Source organism: Takifugu rubripes, chromosome 19, assembly GCF_901000725.2.
Source record: "Takifugu rubripes chromosome 19, fTakRub1.2, whole genome shotgun sequence".
NCBI lineage: Eukaryota > Metazoa > Chordata > Actinopteri > Tetraodontiformes > Tetraodontidae > Takifugu > Takifugu rubripes.
Window position 1 is genome coordinate 5,087,560 of NC_042303.1, and position 11,359 is coordinate 5,098,918.

General features: G+C 37.2%; 2 protein-coding genes across 14 annotated transcripts in view; both read left to right on the forward strand.

Moving 5' to 3' along the window:
* Positions 1 to 3,679, forward strand: part of nav1b (neuron navigator 1b) — a 49,663-nt gene extending 45,984 nt beyond the window's left edge. For 9 of the 10 annotated variants that reach the window (XM_029825972.1, XM_029825968.1, XM_029825969.1 and 6 more), the window contains one exon: positions 19 to 3,679. In XM_029825972.1, coding sequence (XP_029681832.1) covers positions 19 to 102 — 84 coding nt within the window. In that variant the 3' untranslated portion in view covers positions 103 to 3,679. The remainder of the gene's footprint in view (positions 1 to 18) is intronic. The other variant, XM_029825967.1, reaches the window with a different exon arrangement.
* A 798-nt stretch (positions 3,680 to 4,477) lies between these two features.
* The window catches only part of mybphb (myosin binding protein Hb), a 10,675-nt gene continuing 3,793 nt past the window's right edge, over positions 4,478 to 11,359 (forward strand). For 2 of the 4 annotated variants that reach the window (XM_029825978.1, XM_029825977.1), the window contains exons 1-9: positions 4,478 to 4,790; positions 5,401 to 5,466; positions 5,623 to 5,691; positions 5,857 to 5,991; positions 7,510 to 7,677; positions 10,066 to 10,154; positions 10,230 to 10,425; positions 10,520 to 10,659; positions 10,746 to 10,905. In XM_029825978.1, the coding sequence (XP_029681838.1) occupies positions 4,550 to 4,790; positions 5,401 to 5,466; positions 5,623 to 5,691; positions 5,857 to 5,991; positions 7,510 to 7,677; positions 10,066 to 10,154; positions 10,230 to 10,425; positions 10,520 to 10,659; positions 10,746 to 10,905 (1,264 nt within the window). In that variant the 5' untranslated portion in view covers positions 4,478 to 4,549. The remainder of the gene's footprint in view (positions 4,791 to 5,400; positions 5,467 to 5,622; positions 5,692 to 5,856; positions 5,992 to 7,509; positions 7,678 to 10,065; positions 10,155 to 10,229; positions 10,426 to 10,519; positions 10,660 to 10,745; positions 10,906 to 11,359) is intronic. The other 2 variants (XM_029825979.1, XM_029825981.1) reach the window with 2 other exon arrangements.

An 11,359-nucleotide genomic window follows, 5' to 3' on the forward strand; every position in this document is an offset into this window, starting at 1 on the left:
TTGCCTTACTTTTCTTAGATGGCCATGCTTTTGAAACTTCAGGAAGCTGCAAATTACATCGAGTCACCAGAGAAAGAAGACCCTAGCCTCCCAAAACTTTGAACCACTGCATTCAAAAACAAATGAGCTCATCATCTTAATAGATTGAAGGTGGAGTCTGCTGTTTTAAAACTGCTAGAAAGATTTGAATATCACTTCACTAATCACTCCCCTCCAAAACTCTCACTACAACTCACCCTGCGCGCTACTTAACTGCACAAGTCTTTAACTTCATCAAGTGTCAATCTCCAGTGTTGTGCCGGAGAATGCTCCCTTGACATGAAATTCACATCCTCCCAATTCACCTTAATATCGCAGGTGGAGGTACTGTCTTATGATTTATTATTATTTGTGGAGGGAAGAGAAGAATACTGGTTATGCAGGCTCTTTAAAACTTTTATAAAGAGAATAAGTAAGTGAGAATAAGTTCTTCTCAAAATGAAATCCTTATAACACATAATTCTCAATGGGTAATAATGAATGCAAACAGGTAGCCTAGCTTTAATTACAGAATGAAACTGATTATTTAGGCAAATTTGATGTAATTGACATGGCATTTTACGAGGCATGATATACGCATGTCACGGCAAGTCGAACAGCAGCCCTGCCATTAAAAGCACTACCTCTTGTATTTAACTCGGGGTTGAGTTCATGGCAGATGGCATTCTATGGCAGAACACGAGTAGGTGAAAACATATCATAATGACTATGACTAGCAACATAATTTGTGGCATTATAGTTAGAAATTTATCAGCATGTACAATTGATTAGTAGCTCCTTATTTAGCAACAACTGGCTTCGGTAAAAGCAATTCTTGTCAAATCAGGGATGGACATTTTGTTTTATTCTATTCTGCCATGGTTCTCCTTAAGCCAAAGGTAACAAGTCACTGCGAGGTCAGAGTTGTCCGCTATGTTTGTGCCTGTGGAGTACCGTACACGAGAAATGATTGACACCTCAACAGTGACACCTATCTGTGATTGGTGTTTTTGCTCAGGTGTGGTTGTTTCTTGCAAATCAAATTAGACGCATAAAATGGGGTCAGAGAGGGCTAATTTTTCCACAGATCATTTTACTTAACAAATATGAAAAAAACAATGTTTTTTAGAAATGCATACTGCACCTTTAACTATCTTCAGAAGATGTTCACTAGTATTCAGCAAGTGGATAGAACTTCATTCACATTCTTTTTTCCCTTCTCTACTCCTCAGCTGGTGCTAGGTCACTATGAAATTTATCATCTCATTAATTACAGACTTCAGGTGATTTCTTTAACAGTACATGTACTCAATCTCCTTATGTGTGTGCATCAGAGCTTATAGAGTACTTGTCAAAAGAACTATTTTGAGTCTTGTTTTAGGGAAATAAAAGAGTATGACAGCACGGCAGATACTTTGGTACATATTTACAAACGTACACATATGCAATCCTATGACCTTCCTAAGCAGGTTATACAGATCAAATGCCTTAAAAGTAAAAAAAAAAGTTGTCATCAGATAATATTGGTGCTTCTACACATCATTCAGGTTGTTTTTGGCTGTGGTTTATTCCTAGCAGTGATTCTTCAACCTCTTTGCTATGGTAATTGTCTGCGACTGTCCAGGACCACACCAAAAGCTCCTAGGTTTGACATTTTTGCACTTTTATTTTTTTACTGTATTTACACATCCCACATTTTAGACCAATTTTAAACATTATTTAGCAGTTTTCATTTAAATTCCAATCATTATAAACTATTTTAGTTTGAAATTGTTTCTGATATGATGTCCTTTCTTCAAAATGTACCTGCACTTATCAGCTGTTTAGCTGTACAGCACATAGATATATTTTATGCATGAAAGGTGCTATAAAGTCCATTATAATTATAAAAGGCTTTTTGAGCATTTTGACTTTTTAAGGTTAAAATTCAAACTTGCTGTCATACTCTTTTGCATCAAACTGCATTAAAAGCAGTATTGCCATTAAATAGCAGGACTGATATATACGGGGATCATATAACATAGAAACCATCCTATGATTGAAGATTTACCTTATGTACACATAGCCAAATTCTCATTATCCCATCATCATTCTCACAGTGTATATTTGTATATACAAGCCAGTTAGACCAGCTATTTAATCATTATTTGTTTCAGATTTATTTTCATCCTCCATTCTAATGGCCAACCCATGAATGTAGTTAAAAACACCGCTAAGACAACTGTTTAGAAGTATTAGTTATTAAATGGTTGACCAAATGTCTTGCCACAATGTGATAGAAAACCTAAAACACCTTAAATGATATGTCATGAATGACAAACTAGGCCTTTCACCTTAGTTTCATTTTCAGTGTTGCCTGTGCTCTTAGAAATGCTCTCTTTTGTCCTAAACCATTAGGGTGTGGATTAACACATCACACAGACCTTCAGGGTAGGTTAGAAAATACTTTTATGTCACAGCTGTGTCAAAGTAACCCTATGATAAATGTTCATCACATCAATGTTGTGTTCATCTCAATAAGAGGTAAAAAATGTAAAGACTTTTTATGGTACTTGCTCTGACTGAAACTTCATGTGTACATAAATCCTGTATATGAATGTTTGAACATTGCATGACCCACAGCTATAATTGGTTGCACATAATAATTTCATAAATCAATTAACTAATGGTGTTTTAAAGCAGAAAGCCAACTATACATTGATTTATAGTACAGAACATAAAGGTCATGTGAACTGAGTATCATCTTTGCTACTGTAAATAAGTTCTATTTTGACAGGATTACACAATGCCTTGCTGACTTCTGCAGGTTAAATTAAAGCCATCAATTTGATCCTCTCATTTTATTCATTGGTTGTTGTGCCTGTAGTAGCTGTGATTTGTGTTTGCCTAAATGTATCAAGACTATGCAGCAACTTCTACTAGTATTGGCAGTCTGCTAAAATCTGAGCTTCATTAGGGAACATTCACCTGGCCTGCATTTGAGTTTGTCTTTGCTTCAAGCAGAACATAAACCTTCAAGAGAGATGCAGTTGTGTGAGAATAGGGTTTAAAGATACAGAATGTAAGAAGCCACAACCTTGTACTTGTAAATTCTCAGAATGACAGCAAACGGTATATATACAAGAGTAATTTAAACAGGTAAAAATTAGCACTTAAATATTCAGAAACCTCATTGAAATAAAGTGGATAAGGAGAAGAAATAAATATAATAGGCCAATACATGTTGCTGAATAGTCATTGTTTTGCAACTAAGATCTAAAAGAATTATGGAGTATGTAATGTCACTAATGTGCAACTGTTAAAGGTTAAGTGTTGTAAATGCATGAAAACTCGTCATGTGTGAGGAAAAACAACATAGATGTATGTTTGAGAACTAAATATATTCTAAATAACAGTTCCTTTTTTATATTCAGATTTGATATTTACCTTTTTTTTCTCTAATGAATCATTTGTAAAACCTAATTTCTTTATTTTGTACAGGGCATCGTTGTAAAGATTGTAAATAGACCAGCATGGTGAAGGTGGCAACAATCATCAAGAAAAATCCATTCTCAAGGGTATTTTTCTTCAAACGTTGGTCCACTATATGGAAAAAAGAGCCTTTCTGAAATCTTTCATCCACTTACTACTGGTTGTTGGAATCAATAAAATGGAATCAAAGAAATGTGTAATTAATGTCTTCCTATCAATCCCTGCTGTGAACAACAACTTACATTTTTGCACAGATGATGAGAAAAATGCAGGATTCTGAACAAATTAGACACAATTTATAAAACAATCTTTGTAATTTCTGAAGTTGAATTGGAAATTAGACTGTTTCAAAACAATTAAAATGTCACAAATCTGCAAAAACCCAACTCTTCAGAAGAACTAATCTCTTTTTAAATAACTAGTTGGTGCTACTTTAACTAGACTATGGCAGAATATGACAATGACATTATGGGTTAATCTAATTTTGAAGTATTTAATTTTCTTGCATCTAATTATTCTAAAGACCTCTAATCTTTGTCCTACTTATGTCTCTACTATCAAAAAACAGATGAATAAATTGTGACCATTAACTCACGGTTGCACTGCCCATAATCCATACTGTTATAAACCCTGATTGGGACCCAGGCACTCAGAAAAGTAATCCAAGCCAGTGACTAACAAGATTTAAAAAACAAACAAGTGCCTATATAGTTATCTATCTATCTATCTATCTATCTATCTATCTATCTATCTATCTATAATACACTGTTAACTAGGAATTTTAGATTTAGTAGAAATCAATTAAACAATATTATTCTTACAAGTCCTTCGCTTAGCCCTGGAGACGATTCAGCGCCGATACCGTACAGCCGCAACTAATTGCGCACTTCAAAACCAAAGAGTGGCTGATTTGACCAGACAGGCGCCAAAGCTCATTTGACAGTACTTTTTGACTGGGAGGAGTCACTCGGCTCGAGCCTATTTAACTCCAGAGCAATATTGTCATTTGTTCCACTTTTCACGGACTTTACTGAGTTGGGAATAAGCTGCAACCTTCATCATGCCTTCCAAGCCCGCTCCAATCAAGAAGGCTGCAAGGAAAGAGCCAGCAAAGAAGGAAAAGGCTCCAGAACCCGCTCCTGCCCCCGAGTCGGCACCTGAGTCCGTCCCTGTGGTGGCACCCGAACCTGCCCCAGAGGCCGCCCCGGCAGAAGCCACCCCAGACCCCGCAGAGATCGAAGTAGCACCTGCCGAGGGAGAGGTTCCAGCTGCCACAGCTGAAGAGGTCAAACCTCCCACAGGTGGTAACGCTCCAAACGTATCGGTTTCATAGTATCTGCAAACGACCTATTTTCGCATTGAGAATTGGACTCTTAACCTTTACATCAAAAACAGACTAGTATGTTTGTGTTATGCGTAAGCATCTGTTCATCTTCACGGACGGGTGTCTGTGTGTACTCGGTGGCAAAAGACGGAATATAGAGACCGCTGCAAGGTGACCGAATCAGTAGCGAGTTCCGATTCTTAAATAAGTCATAGTCTAAAGTTGGTGTGTTATCTTTTAATGTTCCTAATATCGAAGGCACCACTCAAATTTACACCTTAGTGCGACAAATGTAACAAAATTTAAGTTCACTTGGAGGAAATGCGATGTATAAACCACAGCGTATTTACATGCTGTTTTTCATCACAATCAGTGTATTTTGTCACAATTCAAACCTTCAATATCTCCACTTTTTTGATTAATACCAAATACAGGGAATATTTGTATGTACGTGCGCGCGCGCGTGTGTGTTTTAACTTGGAATTTTAGATTAAGTAGATGTTTGCTCAAGCTAATATCACTAAGGTTTATCGCACTGAGCCTTTCTTGTTCTGCTCCACTAATATTCAATATCTAACATTGACTAGTAGTTGCCACTGCTCCAGCTGCAGAAGACCCTGTTGTCACTGCTGACCCAAATGCCTCTGTCAATGGTAAACCAACATGTTATTTCAAAGCATGTTCGCTACTCTCTCCTGCTCTCTAACATAACAAACTATATAAAATCAGAATAAATGTAGTAAATTGATCCAGATAAAGGGATTCACTAGTCCTGTGATTTAATTGTTCTGATAATCGTGCCTGTTCAGGTGAAGTGTCTGAAGCTGCAGCACCAGAGGAGCCTAAACCACCCACACCTCCTCCTCCCCCTCCCAAAGGTAATCCTCTCTTCAAAAGGGAAAATTGCAGTGAATGTGGACATATAACTTCTTCTTTTCCTGTAGCAATTGCTTTAGAACTGATCACATGACCTATCAATCTCTGATTTAAATGATTGTTGCATTTTCTACACCCTGTAAATGTTTTTTCTGCTTTTCTTGCAGAGCCCACAAGTGCTCCCCTGGACCTGTTTGTCGAAGACAAGAATGACACTTCGGTTACTATCATTTGGAGCCAGCCAGAGGTTGTGGGTTCATCTGGCCTGGATGGTTACACCATTGAGATTTGCAAAGATGGAAGTAAGTAATGATTTCTGTAATGGCAACTTCTCACCTTTTGGTTTGTAAGGAGAAGGGGGGGGGGGGGGGGTTGTCACAATGCCACAGCAGTCTCCTCAGTAATGCTACGTGACATTTTAATTATTTAAAAGCTTTTTAGCAGCATGTTATTTCAATGTGGGTATCTTTGAATGTATCTGCTGTATGTTTATAATCTTTTTAAAGGCACCTGTTAAATTGCTGCTTTAAAATGGGTCAGACATATTAGTTTGCAGCTGTTCCAAAAGTGTCACTGGCAGCGTTATACCACAAGCTTCCTAACTTCTCCCTACAAGGAAAGTGGTCTTTTGGGAGCTGCTTTGCTGCTGCTGCTGAAGGTCCTGCTTTTAGACTTACAGCCTGAAGCTAATATCAGCAGCAGTTTAATGCAGGCTTGATTTAGCATTTGCCCTCATAAAAGCAATATCATGTCTCATATAAGAATATTTCCATTTACCCCATTTAATTCACATGAATGAGATCTCTTACTTATTTTACTTTTTTTTTTTTTTAAACGTCAAAATTTTCTATTGTCACCTTCATAAAATAATCTCCATTTTTTTATTTTTTTTTAAAAAGTTTTTTAGAAAACCCCAAAACAGCTTGCCCAAGTCACACTTGACATAGGCCAATAGACTAAAGTTGTGGGATCACATGATCTGTTAAACTGAGACTGTAAGTGATTTTAAACATCTTCCCTTTCACAGCTACAGTATCAGAACATTTTAGAATTCGGCGGCTATTGCATCTTTTTGAATGAGCGTGCCCTCCACCAATAATTTACTTTACATGTAAAAAAAAAAGTATAAATAAATTAAAATACTGCAGCATTAACTAGAAGAGACTGGCATATACAAGGGCAGGACTAAATTTAGCCAAATGGTGTTATCTGTCAGAGGCACACAGCCATGGAATACACTGCCAGCTCACGTTAGCAATTGTGATAACTACTCAACCTTTATAAAAGCCCTTAAACATTGGTTGAAAAGAAATCAGTCTTGTACCCATACATGAATCACACTCTGATGTCTGTTTATGGTTACTTTTTGATTGTTTAAGTTTATTGTATTGGTCTTTGTGTTTAGTGTAATAATGTGTAATTCTAACTCTGCAAATGACGTTTGTTCTTATGGTGCCTGCCTCAGTACGGCAATTGAAATTTTGCTATTCTGCTAACCCTGGCATATTTACATTGAAGCATAATGCCAACAAGTTGAACAGTGTGCACTTTACATTCAATAAACAATAACAGAACAGAACAATTCTCCTGATCTTAGATTCCATACTCAGCTATTGGTCTTTCTGGTTTAGTGTAATGTGTCTATAATGTGTAATTCTAAGTCTGCAATTGACATTTGTTGTTATGGTTGCCTTAGCAAGTGAGATTTTGCTATTGTGCTAACCCTGGCAAATTTACATTGAAACTTAATGCTTACATTTTAAACAATGTGCACTGTCACATTTCTGATGATCTTAACGGTGTATGATCTTCCCACTCAGCTGAGGACTGGAAAGCAGTCAATGAGGAGCTGCAGAAATCTTGTCGCTATGTCATAAAGAACCAGACTACTGGCGACCGCCTGAAAATCCGCGTGGTGACCATGAACGCAGGGGGTCGCAGCCCCCCTGTGACCCTTCCTGAGCCTGTCCTGGTGAAGGAGGTTGCCGGTAAGAAGTACTTGCAACAATTAGGCATATAGATGAATATTTTTACAACTAACATCTAAACAAATTAGAAGTAAGGCCATTTATTTTAAAGACCTTTTCTGTCACAAAAACTTGACTTGTAAACCTCATCAATGACTTGCCCAAAGCTGTATAATAAATGGATCTAATACCTGAAATCTTTCTGAAACAATGGGGTAAATGCTTCCTTAATGCTTCCCTCAAAGAATTGTATTAAAAAATTGTATTATTTGTCTCAATTTAATTAAAAAAATTGAGATATTCTTTAACATGTCTACACAAATATACCGTAAATCTGGCTAATGTTAAATGGAATTAAGTGAAATCAGACAACACATAAAATGTGAAACACAATTACCGGTACACATAAAAGTTCATTATTTTACCATGCAGCTGTTAACTCCACAGTTAACAGTTTGAATTTTTAATATGGTTTGGATTCATTGGATGACACTCTTAGCTTTTTTGAAACTGATGGTCCTCTTTGGTTTCCTTAATAGCCCGAAACCTGAATCCACTTCAGGCATAAGCATGATAATTACACACTTGATAATCCAACAGTTTACATGATTTGGCCCTTAAAGTAACGGAGGCATTGCTGTAGTTTGATATGAAATGAGGATTAGATCCCCAGGGTTTAAAAAGAAGCACCAGTATTCAGTTGACTCGCTCACAAATCATCAATGTGCGTAATGGAGACCTAAATGGGAGGGGCAGTGCAATCTGATCCTGACTTGCAGCTTTGCTATATACACGTTCAAATGTGCCCCCACCATGCCATAGCGTGGTGGGGGCACATTTGAAAATCTCATGAATTGCTTCCGACAAACTCTCTGCAAAGCTTTGGAAAAATAGCTGAGATGTTACTGGTATTAACACAGACTTTTCTGTTGCATTGCGATCCATACCAGGGAGGGTCAGAATTTTCTTTGGCAAGTTCAACAGTGACAAATGATTTGAGTGCAAGCAGGTGGGGGATCAAGGAGGAGCATGGTACATTTCAGCATTGCCTGCTTACATGGGGCTAGATATAGATCAAATGTCTGTGGTGACACCTGATTCTTGAGACTCTTCCAGAGACTTGGTGTTTATTTAGAAGCATGCCAAAGACTTTGCGGTGGGAATGTTCATTAAGCCTCATCATCAGCATAGTGTTTAATGAGTGATTAAATGCTGATATTCACCATTCTCCATTTATTTTCAAAATTTTGATAACCAGTCATATTATATATGTGTGTGTTTAAAATGCATTCCATAAGGTGAATACAGGTCTAAAAATAATAATTGTGTGTGGTAAGAGTAAATAAGAAAACAACCTCATTCATCTCCAAATTAGCAATGTCACCCTCTAAAAATTAATGAAATTCATGATTGATATTTTGTGGCTTGTGCAAGCATGCCTTCCTGTATTACTGGCTATATTCATTATAGACAGTGGAAAAGTTTTCCATTGCGCAGTGTAATAGTCTGTTTTTTAAAAAAATTAGTTGGTTTATAATAAAAAGGAAGTAGATGTCAAGCTGCTAGTGAAGGGTAGGAGTGAAGAAATGTGGTTATTAAAGTGTATGAGTGAGTTGCATCTGAAAGTAATTTTTATAATCAAATTGTGAAGAGTTTCTTCAATGCTGTCTAGACCTTTTTTAATGAGTTCATTTTCCATGATTCTTGAAACATTTTAAAGCATTTCACTGCAGTGTGGTGTGAATGGGGTAACCAAAGAGAGTGGTATGTTGAGAGGTGATATTCTGGAGTACGGCTGCTTTATTTATAATCCTGAAAAAGGTTGCTCTGCTGAACTCAGCCGGTGATACCACTCACCATATTACTTTCACAAATGGGCTTCTTTAAAATACACCTGAGCATTACATGCCACTTCAAATATTTTACCTTTTTCCAGTTATTTCTAAACAAGTAATATCATCAAAGTTCTATAGAGCCAGTCACAGAGGCAGGAATGTTTGTTTTAATTGTTATATATTATGAATTACATATACAATAAATATTATTGTTATGATAGTATTATCATTGATAAATCCTTTTTAGAACCACGTAACATGAGTTGTGTCATCCCTAACTCCTAACTAATGTAAAGTAGGTAACATAGCTATTATTTTTGATTTTTCAAGAAACAAATGTTCATTCCACTCATAGCACAAGTTACTCATAAGAACAGGTTACCATATCAATACATTGTAGCTTGTTAAGTAACACAGCACAACAAAGAAATGAAACGGGACTAATATTTTGCTCAAACTTTGTTTTAATCTCATAATTCAATAAACATTTGATAAAAATTATTCTATGGCAACAAAGGTCAAAATGTTCCAGCCAGCTAAAGAACTGAGCAAAACCTCTTGTTGTTTACTATAGACCGTCCCAAAGTCCGCCTACCTCGATTCCTCAGACAAAGATATGTTGCAAATGTTGGTGATAAGATCAATCTGACCATCCCCTTCACGGTAAGTCAAAAGTGACCACATTTCTGTGCCAGAGCCTGGTTTTCACTGCTTATCTTTGGTTTTCATTTAACTCAGGGAAAACCCAAACCTGTGGTGAGCTGGACAAAGAATGGGGAAGCACTGGACAAAAAGCGGGTTAACATCCGCAGCACTGATAGAGACAGCATCTTGTTCATCCGTTCATCAGAGAGAGAAGACTCTGGGGCATATGAGATGTGTGTGAAAGTGGAGGACTTTGAGGACAAAGCAGTGCTCATCCTTCAGATTGTTGGTGAGCAAACACTTGATCAAATCAAAAATGGGAAGCATTACAGTCTCCAAACAAAAACTTATGGTGCAATGCTAAATGGCTATATTCTTTATAGAACTACCAGGGCCTCCTGCCAGTGTGAAGATTGTGGATACCTGGGGTTTTAATGTTGCGCTTGAGTGGACCCCTCCAAGTGACAATGGAAATACAGAGATCACAGGTTACACAGTTCAGAAGGCAGACAAAAAGACCGGAGTGAGTTTATATTAAAAATAATACCAGTAATCTTTAACTGATGGAGATAGCCCAAAATCCGGACCTTATCTCTTTTTCTGTCTCAGGACTGGTTTACTGTGTTGGACCATTACCATAGACTGAATGCCACCATCTCTGACCTCATCATGGGTAACACCTACAAGTTTAGAGTGTTTTCTGAAAACAAGTGTGGAATGAGTGAGGAAGCCACTGTTACCAAGGAGGAAGCAAAGATTGTGAAGACAGGTATGGTAATCTGAAAATAATGTCTCATCTAATCTAGTGTTTGTTGAATACGCTTTTACATCATTAAAACATTTAAATTTGTAGGTTTCTTTCTTAAAAATTGTAAATAGTTTTCTGCCAAATCTTAGATCAAGACACGAGCAGTATGCTTAGAGACATTGTCCAGCAGGAATGTGAACCATCATCCCAGTCTCAAATTCACTGTCTGACTGAACCTGGTCTGACTGATTTTTCCTCCTCTTGGCACCACCCATCTTTCCATCAAATTTGACTAATTTTGTAGTCCTCGCTGTGGAGTAGCAAGTACTTAGCCCCCTTAGGTGTGAGAAAATAAATGAGCTGTGCGCACAATTTTGCAATCCATAGGAACAGATACATAGTCAGTTCTTCAATATGTACATAACATGCCAAAGACCAAAACTTTGCAGCTACTTCAAGGTCTCTTCATGTGTCT